Source organism: Haematobia irritans, chromosome 5, assembly GCF_050003625.1.
Source record: "Haematobia irritans isolate KBUSLIRL chromosome 5, ASM5000362v1, whole genome shotgun sequence".
NCBI lineage: Eukaryota > Metazoa > Arthropoda > Insecta > Diptera > Muscidae > Haematobia > Haematobia irritans.
The window spans coordinates 176,201,845-176,217,649 of NC_134401.1; the positions used below are offsets into that span (position 1 = coordinate 176,201,845).

At 34.6% G+C, this 15,805-nt stretch overlaps 1 protein-coding gene across 8 annotated transcripts in view; it reads left to right on the plus strand.

Moving 5' to 3' along the window:
- Nucleotides 1-15,805, plus strand: part of Pka-R2 (cAMP-dependent protein kinase type II regulatory subunit) — a 62,333-nt gene that overhangs the window by 17,606 nt on the left and 28,922 nt on the right. For all 8 annotated transcript variants that reach the window (XM_075312450.1, XM_075312448.1, XM_075312446.1 and 5 more), the window contains exon 3: nt 450-690. In XM_075312450.1, the coding sequence (XP_075168565.1) occupies nt 468-690 (223 nt within the window). In that variant the 5' untranslated portion in view covers nt 450-467. The remainder of the gene's footprint in view (nt 1-449; nt 691-15,805) is intronic.

Below are 15,805 nucleotides of genomic sequence, written 5' to 3' on the forward strand. Positions count from 1 at the left end.
CAAAAAATTCTGCACTATGGGACTCGCTAATATCTCAAATAAATTTGACAACACTATCAACCAATTATCAGAATAAATTCGGGTAATTCACTAAACCCAATGTAAACTACACTCGAACCTTCCGAAAAACTGTTTTTCAAACCCTAAGTTTTGCAGCAGATACCAGATAGATTAAAATCTTTGCATTTTCGAAGAAACCCCAAAACTAATAAGAACAACCTCACAATGGGTTGTTTTATTCCAATAATAAATCGAAAAGCAGGTTTTGTCTTTATAACAATCTTCGAAAGACTTAGATTAAAGCTTTTTTATAACAGATAATTTTATTTCGTGAATTTCCACATATTTCTATGATTAGTAAATGTTTTGATGTCCATAAATCTATTCTGAATTGATATCTTGCTATTAATTTAATAATTTCTATTAATTGACTATAATTATATTTTCAGATCGCCATACAAGTGAGAATGTCGAACGAACAGAAGCAACGCATCCAAGTACCCGATGCTCTACGCGAAGTTCTTCTAGAATTTTCCATTGCCTATCTGCTGGAACAGCCGGGCGATGTGGTTGATTTTGCTGTGGAATATTTTACAAAGTTGCAGGAATCACGCAGACAAACTGGATTTAGCCGTGATAATGATCGTGGTTCTGTCGATGACAGTGTGATGTCTCAAGAAGATGATGATGGTAAGTCGCAAGTGAGTTGTGAAATTGTACTTCAAAAGCCAGCGCAAAGGCATAACATCGTAGGTAACAATAAGGCAATGTTTTATGAATCCCAGAATCCCAATCGCATCGTTTGTATTTCTTCACAATAACCACCTATGCAGATCGACTTGAACCAAACAAATAAAACACAAAGAGAATGTTTAATCATAAAATGCCAGAAATAAATGCCAGAAATCCAGGGGTGTACTGCGGAGACATCCTGTTGCAGTTCTAAGGGCAGCGTTCTGACAGGTCTGGATGTTATTTCGCTGCGTGTCGCTTGTCTGAGGTGTCCACACTGGCGCTGCATAGTTTACCACTGACCAATTGTCTTATTGGTAGTCAAAAAGGTTTCTTTGTCCGCACCCCATGTACTGCCGGCAAGTGACTTGAGGTAATTGTTTCTATCGCGGAGCCTTTTACAAATTGCATGGGCAGACGACTTAAAAAGGCTGTCGAATGTGACCCCGAGTATCTTGGGGTAGTTCACTGTCGGAATTATTTCGTCATCGACTCTAACATTCAAATGCCTAGGTACTTCCGCCGTCCATGTAGTGAACAGTGTGACTGAGGATTTGGTGGCGGATATCCTCAAATTTCTAGCAGTGAAATAACTGGTAAGATCAGTAATGTAGACGTTTAAACGATCGCATATGTCATCAACAATGGGCCCGGATGCGAGGATTGTACATCCGCATATTATACAATCTCGACGCCGTCAGGAGGGGGTGGAATTGAGGACAGGTAGAGATTAAACAGTGCCGGAGATATCACCCCACCCTGGGGAACTCCCTGTTTAACTCTACGGGGTTTTGACATCTTGTCCCTGAATTCAACGTACGACTGGCGCCCGCACAGATAATTCAGAACCCAACGCGTGGTTCCTGCCGGTAGGGACGTATTCTCGATGTCCTCGAATAGTGTGGCATGGTTGACCGTATTGAATGCCTTCGATAGGTCAATCGCCATGAGGACCGTCCTGTGACGCGGCTTGGGCTGATTGAGTCCCATATTAATGTGTGCTGAAATGGCATGCAAGGCTGTCGTCGTACTATGAACCTTGCGGTATCCATGTTGAAGGTGGGCACCTAGAAAATTCTCCACAAGGCTGGAGAGGAGTAGTGCCTCAATTCTCCACAAGGCTGGAGAGGAGTAGTGCCAGATGCTTCAGCATTAGCATTGAAATTCCATCGGGGCCCAGCGCCTTGGATGGTTTCGCGCTGTTGTTGATGACATTGGTAACTTCCGCTGTGGTAAATTGGTGTGTCATCGGCTCGGAGACCACGTATGGGACGAGTGGCTCTCCTTTTCGTTCTCACTCTCGGGATGCTCGACAAACTGTCGGTTGAAGTATTTAGCGCATCTCTTCGGATCAGTCACGGTCATGTCGTCAAAGGTGACTGAAATCCCATCATCCCTCGTGGCGGGGTTCGAGAGAGCTCTCACTGTTGACCACAATTTACCTGTTCATGTGCCTAGGTTACATTGCTTTAGGTGTTCTAACCGCTTGTACTCTTCGACTATCTTACTAATCTCTAGATTCAGTTCCCTGATTCTTGGGTCAGCAGGGTTAGCACGACGCGTTCATCACGCTCGTCTGCGAGTCCCACTGCTTCAGCTGGGAAGTTGGGCCTCACTTGGGCAATTCGACAAGCGGGTATAAAGCGAGCGGCTGCTGCGTTGATAATGTCCCGGAACACCCTCTGGGCAACATGAACATGAGACTGGGACGGGAGCTCACTGAAGCGGCGATCTGTATATTCTCTGAAGCCTTCCCAGTTGGTTTTCGTTTGGTTTATAAACGTCCGGAGTTCAGAGGTTATGAAATCGGAGGGTCGATTAGTGGTGAGAATTATGGAGAGGTGGTCTGATCCCAATGAAATGACGGGATGCCAGGAAACGTCATTTATCAGACCAGGCGATGCTAAAGATAAATCTGGCGAACTGCTACAATCACCCACAATTCTCGTGGGGCCAAAATGTAGAGTCATCTATCTGCTCTGCCAAAGCAATGCCTCTCTGTTCATTACCCAGGAGAGAATGCCAAAGTTCATGGTGGGCATTAAAGTCTCCCAGAACCAATCGGTTATACCCACACAACAGCCACCCAATGTTTAGGCTATAACCAGGAGCACAGCTACCAACCGGCATTGTATAGCTCTATCTCGGCAGCCCCAGACTTGACTGCTACCCCCATACATTCCATATATGGGTCACCAGTGTCTGGCACAAGCGGGATAGGTCTTGTGCGATCCTTTCGAAGCACATTGTATCCATCACAATTGCGTAGACTGCAGGTGGAATTCAGCTTAGTCTCCTGGATCGCCGCGACCCTTATCCTTTTCCGATTCATAAAGTCCACGATTTCGCTAATTTTACCTCGGAGCCCGTTGCAGTTAAATTGCAAAAACGATGCACTATCCGGAACTGGAACAACAATATTGGGTGTAAGATGCTGCGGCGGAGAATATTGTTGTACGGGAGATGTCGGAGGGTCGCATAGTCAGACTGCTGTTATCGCTGGCACAGCATCCTGCCACGTAGTCAGTATGACTATACTCCCGCAGCGATGTTAAGCCGGAGCAGTTCCGGTAATGCACCCACTCCAAGCACAGGTTACACTTGACCGAAACCGAACGGCGGTGGATCAGGTTTCGGCAGACTGAACAATATCATGGTCCGGGGTTCTCCTCTATCCCGGCTCGGACCAACAGCAAACGGAGAAGGCTCCCCGGGATGCACCTTCTTCAACACAAAAAGACGGACGAAACAACACGTACACTGATGTGGAAGCCGCTGGCTAATGGATGGGGTCAATCCGGTACACAGAACCCGCCGCCGTGGGATTGGAAACGGGCCACCACCTCCACTTATATTGCGATCCTTACATTGTATCCATCACAATGGCGTCAGATACAGGCAGGTGTCATTTAGCTTCGTCTCTTGGATCGCCGCGACCCTGATCCTCTTCCTATTCATAAAAGCAAACGGTGAAGGCTTCCCGGGATGCATCTTCTCCAACACAAAAAAACGGACGAAACAACACGTTCACTGATGTGGCAGCCGCTGGCCGGTGAATAGAATCCATCGGGTCAATCCGGTGCAAAGAACCCGCCGACGTGGGATTGATTTATTGCCAGTCGACAACGTCGCCGAATATGTCATCTTGACTCAAATTTAGCCGCCAATTATTCTAAAATATTAATTTAAATAAGAAAAATTATTTAATAATAATTGTTGTACCTTCCAAACAAAATCAATCAATATGAAGCTCCTATAATAACTTTGCTCATTTTGCACAGAACATTTGAATGAAATGTAAATTTGATTATAAGATTAGTTGTACAACTAATCTCATTACCGATTGGATAACTTCAAATTGGTTTTATAATGAATAATTGTCCGTAGCAAAATAGACAAATTTATGTTGGCTTAACCGTCAAGCAGCCGCCGCCGGATTCACAAATTTAGTGTCAGCTGCCTCCGACAAAAATAAGTCGGATTCATTCTCTGGCCGAGATGCTGATAACAATGGAGTAAAAACCCATTCTATAAAAATTCTACGTTTTTTTCCAAGTTCTCTCTTTCTCTCTATTTATGTGATGCCAACTGTTATTAGTTATCGTTTTATTTTCAACGTTTTTTATTTTTCATGATGAATGACGCAGTTATGAGACAAAGAGATAGTTGCTAATGTATAAAAAATACAAAATCGAAAAAAGCGATGAGAGAAACAATAAAATCGACAATCGATCGCCAACCCTAGTATTGTCATTGATACATTTCATTTTTGGTTATGATTTTTGAGTATTTACCCGATGTTGGTAAATTTGTATGAACAACGCAGTGATGCCAGCTCCTTTATGGCAAAAAGCACCAAAAATATTTATTATAATTTTTATAACCCAATTCCCATTACAGTAACTGTCCAGCCAGTCAGCAAAAAAAAAAAAAAAAATACTGATTAGTCCAAGACTTTTATGCCCTGTTGCTGTATATCGAACGAAAACCAATTCGAAAGAATTTGGGGTTTTCTCTTTTTGAAAGTTCGTTTCGTTTGCATGAAAATACTTGATTATCAAAAATGAGTATTTTAAATTTTTTGGTCTGGAAATTCATGAAAATGTTAACAATGTTTTTGCTACATAGCGTATATCTTCATTTATTACTCGACAACAAAATATGTAGTGGAAATCTCAAAAAGTGGAGTACAAAAATAGTAAGAATGAACTACATTTTGGTTGAAATGGTCATGATTTGGCGCCAATGATGTTCTTCTTTACTTTTAGTTAATTTTTCTTCTACAACAGGGCATTAAATTTTCCAGGTTCTATCAAAACTTTGTTGAAATCTCAAAAAGTGTGAAGTACAATTTAGTTAAATTTTCGCACGATTTATTTATTTATTCAGTCTATGGAATACATTCCTTACAGACTAGCAATTCTTAAAATAAATTAAGTCTAAAATAGAATTAAAACTATTTAGGGAAATTGAAAAATCTAAATCAAAGTTATTATTTAAATTATTAAATTCTTTAAGAGATCTTAAAATAGGTTCCGAAGATCCATAGTTTGTTCTATGAGCAGGAATTGCAAAATAATCATGCTTTCGCAAACAATGTATTGGTACATTAAAATCAATCAACTTTAAAAGAGACGGACAATCTATAAATCCATTAATTATTTTATAAATAAACAAAACTGAAAACTTTAATCTACGCGATTGAAGAGAATCCAAATGAATTAGCCTACACCTAGCTTCATATGAAGGCAAAGGATCAGTAAAAGGCACAGACAATAATGCAAACTTTATAAACTTTTTCTGCAATTTTTCAATTCGATCGCAATGGACAGTATATATGGGATTCCAAACAATGGCAGCATATTCCAGCCTAGATCTCACAAAGCTAGTGTAAAGTATTTTTCTTGTATATGGATCTACGAATTCCTTAGAATTCCGTTTAACAAATGCCAACATCGAATAAGCCTTTGGCATTATATAATCTATATGCAATTTGAAGGAAAATTTAGCATCAAAAACTACCCCCAAATCACGAACATGATCAACCTTTAGCAGCTCCTGATTATTTATAAAATATGAAGAATTCAGGTCATTAATTCTTCTCGAGTAGGATAGATATACGCATTTAGACACATTCAAAGGCAATAAATTCAATTCACACCACGAGAATATTCTATCCAAATCAGATTGTAGCAAGAATACATCAGATAAGGACTTAATATTTGCAAATATCTTAATGTCATCTGCATAAATCAAACAGTTAGCAAAATGGCAACAAAATATAACATCATTAAGGAATAATATAAATAACAAAGGACCAAGAATACTACCTTGGGGAACTCCAGACGTAGCAATATAGGGTTCCGATATTGATTACTTTATTCTTTCTATAAAACAGTTTACTTTTACTTTCGATTTGATTCGATTTTTGAGCTGATGTAAGAGGATACAAAGTATATTCTCAGGTTTCCAAAAAACGTCCTATGATGGGTTATATCCAAGTATAAATTCTGGTAAAATATAGGGGCCCTAGCTACAGAATAGAAATTGTTTTTGTTTTTTTTTTGTAAGACTCAAAGGTGGGTGGGGATGTATATCCTTTTACTTCTATATTTATATTGATTGATGCTGAATACCTCATAAAATGCTTTTCCCATCCACATGAACAGCAACACGTTATACTGTTCTCTTGTATACTCGGAGTACGTTCGTGAAGTATGGAAACAAAGGTGGCACGCGTCACCGCAATATTCTATACACACATAGAAGTACCCCATGTGGTTTTATATGTGTACTTGGGTCTTTTGTGTCTATTTTTAAGTTGGAACAAACAAGGATGTATTTAAAATAAGACCTTAATGGATGTATTCACTTGATGAGGTTTTTAATCTAATTTCCTCACTTGGTCTTCTACTCTTGTTCCATGAAGATGACACCTATAAATCGATGGGTTTAATAACCTAGTGGAATTCTTTTCAGTTTGGACAAAAATGGAATGCGATAAATGAATTTAGGATTCACTGTTTTTTAATGTACAAATTTTATGTATGTCTACACTGGAAAAAAGCTTACCCAGTTCCAAAGATTTTGTCTTCACTTAAATTATTTTAGCATTTATTCCGATTCAAAGACACATTAAATTACACTAAGGATACATTAAAGACGCAATTCACTTGTAAATTTAGGTTTTGTGTACCTTATACACAAATTTTAATTCAATTGTATTTTAGTCTGTTTTCATCACTTAAAATATCAAATTAAAGCTCACCCCAAAGAATAATAAAAAAAAAATCAAATCGACTTCAGTTCAATAGAATTTTTGTTTTTTATGTAAACATAGCCATTTTAAAGTCGAATCAATGATTCAAGTAAAAATCTTTGTATTAGAGAAATTTGCATTGTGTACTTCGCAACATGACATCCAAATTTGAAGAATATCAATTGATGCAAAATCAAAATTGCAAAACTGTCTTTAGTACCATACGAAGTATGGTAAGAAATTCTGAACTAAATTGTGGGAGATGCGAATTTAGTAAAACTTTATGGTTCATTTGTGAATATTTTTCCTACGGTTTCAGTTAATTTAACTAACGTATACAAAAAATCTTAAAACATATTAATAACATGAATTAAAATAGAAATTAATTTCCTTTAGAGTCATATAGGGACCACTTTTTTTTGAGTGCATGGGTGTGCACTTCAGAAAGGTTTAATCCTAAAATATCCCATTTTTCCGCCAGCTGATAAAATAATCAAGGCTCATGAGACAAAAGCAAGAATATGAGACAAGCAAACTCAATACTGTAAAATACAGTATGTGCTGCAAACTCTCTTGTGGAGTTCTGACTATGTTTTGGTTTCATTTTACCCATTTTTGTTGTCTTTAGGTGTGTTTTACAAATAGCTTCCAGTTTTAACAAAGAACGCCTAAAGGCGGGTTTGGGCATTAGAGGGTTATATATAACTGCATGTTCGTGGAATTTTCGTTCGCCTCGAGACGAACGATTCGTCAAAAATCACATATTGATATCTCGAAAACCAGAGTCTGTGAAATCCCAATTGATACGATGTTCGATAGTAAATCATAAATAATGAGTTCATGACAAAATTCAGGATTTTTCTAGAAAATATATCTAAAGTTATTTTAGTTTCAATCTAGACGAACGATTCGTCTTGAGTCGATTTTGTGTTTCATGAACAGGCAGTAATGATGTCCTTGAAATAAGATATAATACTTTTTTATTTCTGTCGGGAAGATAGGTATCGCGTATTTCCACATTCTCTTATAAGTTTCCTTATAGGATAAATTATTACTTCAATTGTAAGACATATTGACAAAGTCCAGCTTCATTTATTGGGATGTGGCTTAAAAACTTCAACATGATCTAAATATACCACTCCAAAATATTGCCATTGTGAATATTTTTATTAGATAGTTCTTATCGTCACTTTTACAATGAAATTCATTGGCTATGAGATGACTGCTTTCATCGCTATTGTTTTGGTTTTTATTTAGTATTTTATATATTTGCGACTAGCCTGAATGAGCCATGGGTATAATCCCAATTTCAGCGAAGGTTTATTTCCTCCCAGTAATGCTGGTGACAATTCTGAGTTTTTCAAAGTTTCTCTAAGTGGTTTCACCGTAATGAGAGACACCGTTGTCCCCTATAAAAAGTAGATCCTTTGTCCAAAGACTGTTTAGTTTTAAATCTAGGCTCTATGAAATTAAAATTATGATACAGATCTCATTTTTCATTCTCTTTTTGCGATATACATATTAACAAAGCTATTCATGTACAAAACATATTAGTTAAAATTGTATTATTCGGTTTTTAGGTTACAAATTAATGTTTCGCATAACTCCTCTTCGGTTGTATGTGTATTCAGTTTGTCCGCCAACAACGCGACCGCATCGTAAACATCGTCAAATGATCCGTTGGTTCGTTGTTTACGTCGTCTTATGTCGTCCCTTATGCCATAGTCACTATAACACGATTTATGCTGCCTTTTCAGGGAATCGGTCAGATCGACCCAGTTTATTAAATAATGTATCCGTCTATATCTCCAGAGCCAATACTGCACTTTGCCTTCAAACAGCAAGTAGGCGAATTTACACCGAAGTTCAAAGTTCCCACCAAACGTGTTCGTAGTCATATATATATGAATTCCCCTATGCCAATTTAATTTTTGTGTCCTCAAAATATGAGCTTCAAATTCCTTATGATATTCATTGTCCTTTCAGAAGTATCATGAGAAAGGGAACGATTCTGGACTTCATTTCCACAGCAGAATTTACGTTTAAATTTCGAACTAAATATTCTATTTGACTAGCAATATTAGAATTTAAAATCAAATATTTTTATTTGTAACAGATAGACATTGAAAATATTGTTTCTTACTTAGTTCATTCATTCGAATCCTATTGTAAAACAAAAACAATAAAAAGATTAGCCACAATCAAATATTTAACGGCCTACGAATCATTCTACACTCGGAAAACGTAGACCCTTGGCGCCCACAAGATGCTAGTTCATTTCTCATCTCTGTGATTGAATCCGATATCATGGCGCGAATTGTATCTTCATTTAGACTACCTATTTGTCCTTCAGAAGAGTGAGCTCTAACAAAACAAACACTTGTACTTCTTCTGAATCGTACCTTGTTCTATGGACAATCCCTGGTGAAGCACCTAGAGATCTGAAATTTTGTACCTTTAACACTGAGGATGCGAATAAAGTATAATCATAATTTTGGTCCGATCCGCCACGCCCACTTTCAAGTGAAGGGCGTATTTCAACCCAAAGGAAGTGCCTAGAGCTCTGAAATTTTGTACATGTACCACTGGGGATGAGAATAAAGTATGATCAATATTTCGGACCGATCCGCCCACTTTCTAATGGAGGATGCACCCAGAAAAAAGTGTCTTCGAAACTAAAGGAAAAAATGTTCATCAATTTAGTTTAGCCATTTTCTTTCCATTCAAATAAATTTTTGTGTGAAATAATAAAATTTATTTCAGTAAAAAAATCCTAAACTGAAAGCAGTTATGAATAGTTCATTAACTAGAATAAGGCATGGCATTTTACTAATACTGTTTTCTTCTCTGGGTATAAGAATTTACTACTGAAAAAGAAAATTTTATTCACTGATAACAAAGCATTCGTAAAAATGAACAAAAACCGAACTAAAACCAAGTTTCCTCAAATTTAGTAAGATTTCTTATAAAATGATAATTCTGACTTCCTTTATTATAGAAAGCTTTACGAATAACACTTGGCATAGAAAAATATTTTAGTTCATATTATATTTCATGTTAGCCTGATACCGAAACAGGCAATTGACGTCCAAATGCATTATATCTAATTATACAATTATTTTTCGAGCTTTATGGTTTATTAGTTCCTTCGTACTAAGAAGTATTCAATCCTTTCAAAACTTAAGAAAACACACTTATTAGAATTTAGGAAAATTTCCTAAATTTTTTGTATCTACCTGTAATTGATACCTGTCATCGATGTAATCGATTTGTTTGAGCGTGGGTTGTTTTTTTAGTTGGAATCGCGTTGTTATGGTATACTGAGAGATTGTTAAAAATAATATAGTAAATTAATATAATAAAAAACAAATAAAATATATAAAATATTTGTTATTTTAAATTAGTGAGAAAAATGTTCGTTTTTTGAAAATTGGTTTATAAAAAAAGAAAACACCAGCAGTATAACAACCCCTTCATTCGACTTCATTTTGGAATCTTCAATTATCAGGTAATAGGCAGTGACGCTAACCTTTTGTGAAAAAATTGGTTTAGGATTTTTTAGTTTATATTTGTAGGTATTGAAATTGTAAAAGGTGGACAAAATTGCTAGGCAGAAACTTTTTCAAAGTGAAAGGTACTAGAAGAAGAAAAAAATGTGTTTTAATATTTCAAGGCCAGTCGATGCTGTTGATTCTAAATAAATATATTTAATATATTAATAAAACATGTCTTTTATTGAAGAAAAAATTGCTTATATAAATACATAAAATTGTACTTAAAAATGAAGGTAAGCGGTTCTAAATTTGAAGTAAAAGGTTTACCTCAAATATGTAAGATTTGTCCAAATGAATGAAAAAAAGTTCAATAAAATTATTCCATATATGAATTCAATTCAGTAATCTACTTCATTATATTTCCTTGGACAATTATTTTACTTTTTTATTCAAGTTGTCACGGAAGACTTCTCTCTTTTTTACATTATTATTACAGTACTGGGAGTTGTTTTCTATCCAATATTTAATAATTTTTGCGTTTCGATTGTAACACCATAATTATAATGGGGTACCTCCATTAGCACTTATAAGCAGACAAATTTACGTTTTCAAGAAAGACAACATCTCAACCTTTCTAACTCTACCAATTCGTTCCAATATAGTAAGTTCTACTCCAGACAACATGGGACATATGCAAAGAAAAAATATGTTTTTTGTCACACATTTTTCTTAAATAACCAAACAATATTTACAATCGCTGTTAATTTTTACTAAAAGTGCATACCTTGACTTAAATTTTACATTTCAAATTAAGTTTATAACTTTAAAAACTTTTTATAAGCAAAATCTCTAAAGCACCTTGCTAAACTATGAATTCAAGGAAAAAAATCAATAACAAAGAGTTGCCACTTCGTCGGACTGAAACGGCCAAACGGGTTGTCATATTGTTTTAACATTTTGGATTTGCTTTTGGCAATGTGTTGTCCACTTTTTCGTAGTTTCGTTTTCCAAATGTTTAATTTTCACAAGTTCAAAAATTGATTTTATGCGTGAGATTTCGGTCATTTGGCCCAATGTGCATTGGGCCAAATTTGTAAATAAGGGACTTCAAGCCCATTTTCAGTAGATTTTGAGTATCATGTGAATGGGGTATAATTTAGCCTAAGTAGAGAAGAATATATAATATAATTTATTTATTTTTGATATTTTTGTTTGGATAAAATAAACTATGAAATTAAATAATTTAAGTAAAATTTTTCAATTACTTTGGAAGTTGCATTCTCCTATTTAAATATGGTACGAAGTAGTAATAGTTGCCTTGTCCGATATATATAGTCGTGGGTTCTAGCCCAGGTTCTAACGGCCTACCAATCGGTTAAAAGAAGGTCGCTCTTCCTAATTTTTTATCGTCATATTTGTCTGTATACCGGCATTCCAACAGACTGTTAGACTAAGTAAACCTTTTTTAAACAATGGGTCATTTTATCGTATATAACCACTTTTGCAATTGTATAATTTCAAAATATTTTCATAATTATTGCAAGGATGTGTTTATGAAATATTAAAATGACAACATTTATTATGATAGTTACTTTAATTTCAAATATAGATGGTGTATTTATTCTGGGAATATTGACCCAACATGTGCATATAGTGACTCTGTTTTACGATAGTGACTGACATCGAAATAAGTTTCTTTCATTTCTATACAAGTTTTAATGTTACAACAAAATCCCACTATATCGGAAGAGACTGTCCATTGTAAAAGCTTTTTGTATTTTGTTATTACAAAATATTTCTTATTTTATTATAATACACATAATATACATTATTAGTTGTCCAGACAGCACCTTATAGTTTAGGCGGTACCTCCCACATACTACTTGGTTTGAATCGAGTAGGCTTGGAATATATAATTTTATAATTGGTGACCCCGAACGTTTTCAGATGTCATGGAGAACATCGAGATCGTCATCTGGACCAACGTTCAGTTCAATATCAAACGTTCAGTTCCTCACAATAACCCCAACAATGAGCGCTGTAAAACTATCATAATATTGTAAAGTTAATGATCCTCTGTGGTTTGTTCTCGCTGAGGTCCAATTTGTAATTAATACTTTATTTTTTACTGAGGTATGTTTTCAAGATTACTCAAAAACGAATGTCCAGAATATGACTTTTGTGTTAAACTGTGCCTTCTTGGTATCAGCATCATATATATAATACTTGAAAAATCTAAAAATAGTATACATGTTTGCGAATGTTTGAGTGTAATTGTGTTTGGACCTCAGCTTTTATTTCTCTTTTTTCACTTTTCTTAAAATATCTGTGGATTTTTTTTATTGACCATTTTCATACAGCTCCGTTAGTATATGAGTATATAGTCAGGCATATTTGAAGTTTAGCTGAAAAGAAATGTAACCAGCATTACTGAGGTGGGATAATCCACCGCTGAAAAACTATTTGGTGTTCGGTCGAAGCAGGAGTCGAACACGAATTTGTGACAAGTGGTGTAATGATTTTATCTAATGATTTTTATTATTTTTTACTTCAAAAGACAATTTTTAGCATAAAAAACTTATTTTGTCTAAAATTTTGTTCCTCAGAAAAAAATCTTCTTTCAGTTTATATATTTGTGTTAAATTTAATTTTTAAAGTCTGTCACTACAGGATTTTTAACGAAATTTTGGGCCTCTTTTTGTACTTTTTACATACTTAAAATTTTTGGAAAGTTTTTGAAAAAAGTCTAGACCAATTTAGGGGGTTTTTTTTAAGATTTGGGGGGAAGAATCAAAAATTACCTGGCAACACTGCTGTAGATTCACACAAAAACAATGAAACAATGGTGGTGGTGGTATAATGAAATTTTGGCTATGTTTTCATACAAACACCAAAGATCCACTCAAAAAGTTCGCTTAAGGATTTTAATTTTGATAGCGGACCAAAAGCGCGATTTATTTAAAATAATGATATATTCAGAAAGCACCACAACTTTAATGTGCACAGAAAAAAAAATTCACGAAAATTTTTCCAATTAAAATCTTAATTGACTTTTAAGAAATATTCAATTAAAAATTTAATTGATTCAACAAATTTTTTAATTGAAACAAAAATCAATCACACAAATTAATAATATCAATTAATTTTTTAATTGACTGGCAATTAATTTTTTAGTTGATATTATCATTTCTGTGATTGAAGACATTTCAATTAAAAAATTAATTGGATCGATTAATTTCGTGATTGAATCAGAAAAAAATTTTTTTGTGTGTACGTTTGAAGCTCTTTTTTAATCCAAAGACTCAGAAATAATTTCTTTATTTTAATTCAATATTTTTTTTTTCAATGTAACGAATACTGTAATATGTACATTAGCGTGCAAAACAGAGCACATGATTTGTATTTTTGAGTTAAAATAGCTGTACTCAAACTCAATGATTCTTTTTGGGCACTTAATACGTTTGTTCATAATTCTAATAAGATTTTGTATAAACGTAAATTTTGTTGCATTTTGTTGCCGGAACTTTTGGTGGATATTTTCTTAGCCGTCTTTTCAGAATCGATCGTGAATCGATGGGATTGATTGAGGTAGGGGGATTATGCCGACTAGGATATATTGCTGGTATAGCCATTCATTATTAATTTCTATCGAAAAAACCTGCGGGGGATGTACTTATAACATCATGGGCTTATAAAACTTTACTAGCTTTCATAGTTATTTTTTTAATGAATTTACACAGCAGATTTGTTAGAATTTCGTAATGAGTAAAATGCAAAGAGAAAAATTGAGTTTGATAATTTTTTTTATAGGCTCATCAACTCAAAAGTATAAAACATGTGCTCTCTTTTGCACGCTACTGCATATTCTTCTTCACTCTCTGGATTATACTATACTGCCTTATAGTTTCGCTTTCTATTCTATTGTTGTCAATATTGACTTTGATGTCCACCCATGTCAGTGGGTATTAGTGAAATGTCCATCAAGTAGTTCTATCGATATATTCGCATGAAAAACAAAACTTCATTTGTGTTATGTGACAGAGAACCATCATCACATCTTTTGCTCTACTTGTCGGATATGACCGATGCCGGATGCTTTTGTTTTGTGTAACAGGTTGCTACAGTTCAGTCTGTCCATCCACTTTAGTAAGAGAACGCTTCGTGTCAGTGTGTATTTACCAATGTTTTGGCCGAATATGTCATATAATCCTAGATGTGAAGTTAGGCCACATAAAATCATTTAGGTAGGCCTTTTTAGTAATGTCAAATTTAACGTCCACCAATGGTACCCATATAATTTATTCTAAAGTAATTCATTTAGATAATTAAAAATATGTCTGATATTTTGTCCTAGTCGAATTCGACTTTTCATAATCTTCAAATTCGCCCAACCGACTTTTGGTATGTTCTATCTGATCTGATTTAAATAATGAAGTTGTTGGGAAATAATTTAGATTCGTTTTAATTATCATCATTGGCTGAAATTTGTAAACCAAGAATGTATACCAATGTGTTGATCATCTCAAGACGGCGCTTCACCGGGAATGGACCAAACTACACTCAAAAAAAGTGAACCCTATATTTCACTAAAGCCAATTTAACTTTATTTTAGTTCATGTTTGGAAAAAGTTTCCTTTACTCTAACGGAGAAAAAATAAACACAAATAAAACATAAAGACTTATTAAAGTTGTACTTCTCACAAAAAAGTTCATTTTTTCTTTAAATTTGTACATTTTACTATAAATGCGCCCATCTTGAACTTCGTATGACACTAAAGACATTCTTGCAATTTTGAACTCCAATTTTTTCCTTCAAACTACAAAAAATTAACTATGTCAAATAAATTTTCTTGAATTTGTCGAAAAATATTTACCTATTTTTGTGATAGTGGCGTAATGTCAGCGTTAGTAATACTGCTTAGTTAAAATGTTCTAAAAATAATTAAAATTTTCTAAAAAAAAAAAATCTTTCTGGTGGGTTCACTGTTTTTTCAATGTACCGCAGAGCCACTTTCTTGAAGATTTTGATGGTTTGGGACATAATTTGTGCCAAATTCGAACAAATCTAAACTGATTCTAAAATTTGATGTTATTTCCGACATTTTTGCTTTGGAACAATAAAATAAAAGAGATGGAAAAATATAGAGCTTTACTTTGTTACATTACATATGAGCCACCCTGTATATATACATTCTGAAGACAATAACCTACACGCAAAATATTAATTCCTTTTCTTTTTTCGTTTGTTGCTAAAATTGTTTCTTTCGGACTCAACCCATTCAAGATGGAAAAATTTTTGGTCAAATTAAATCGAATTTAG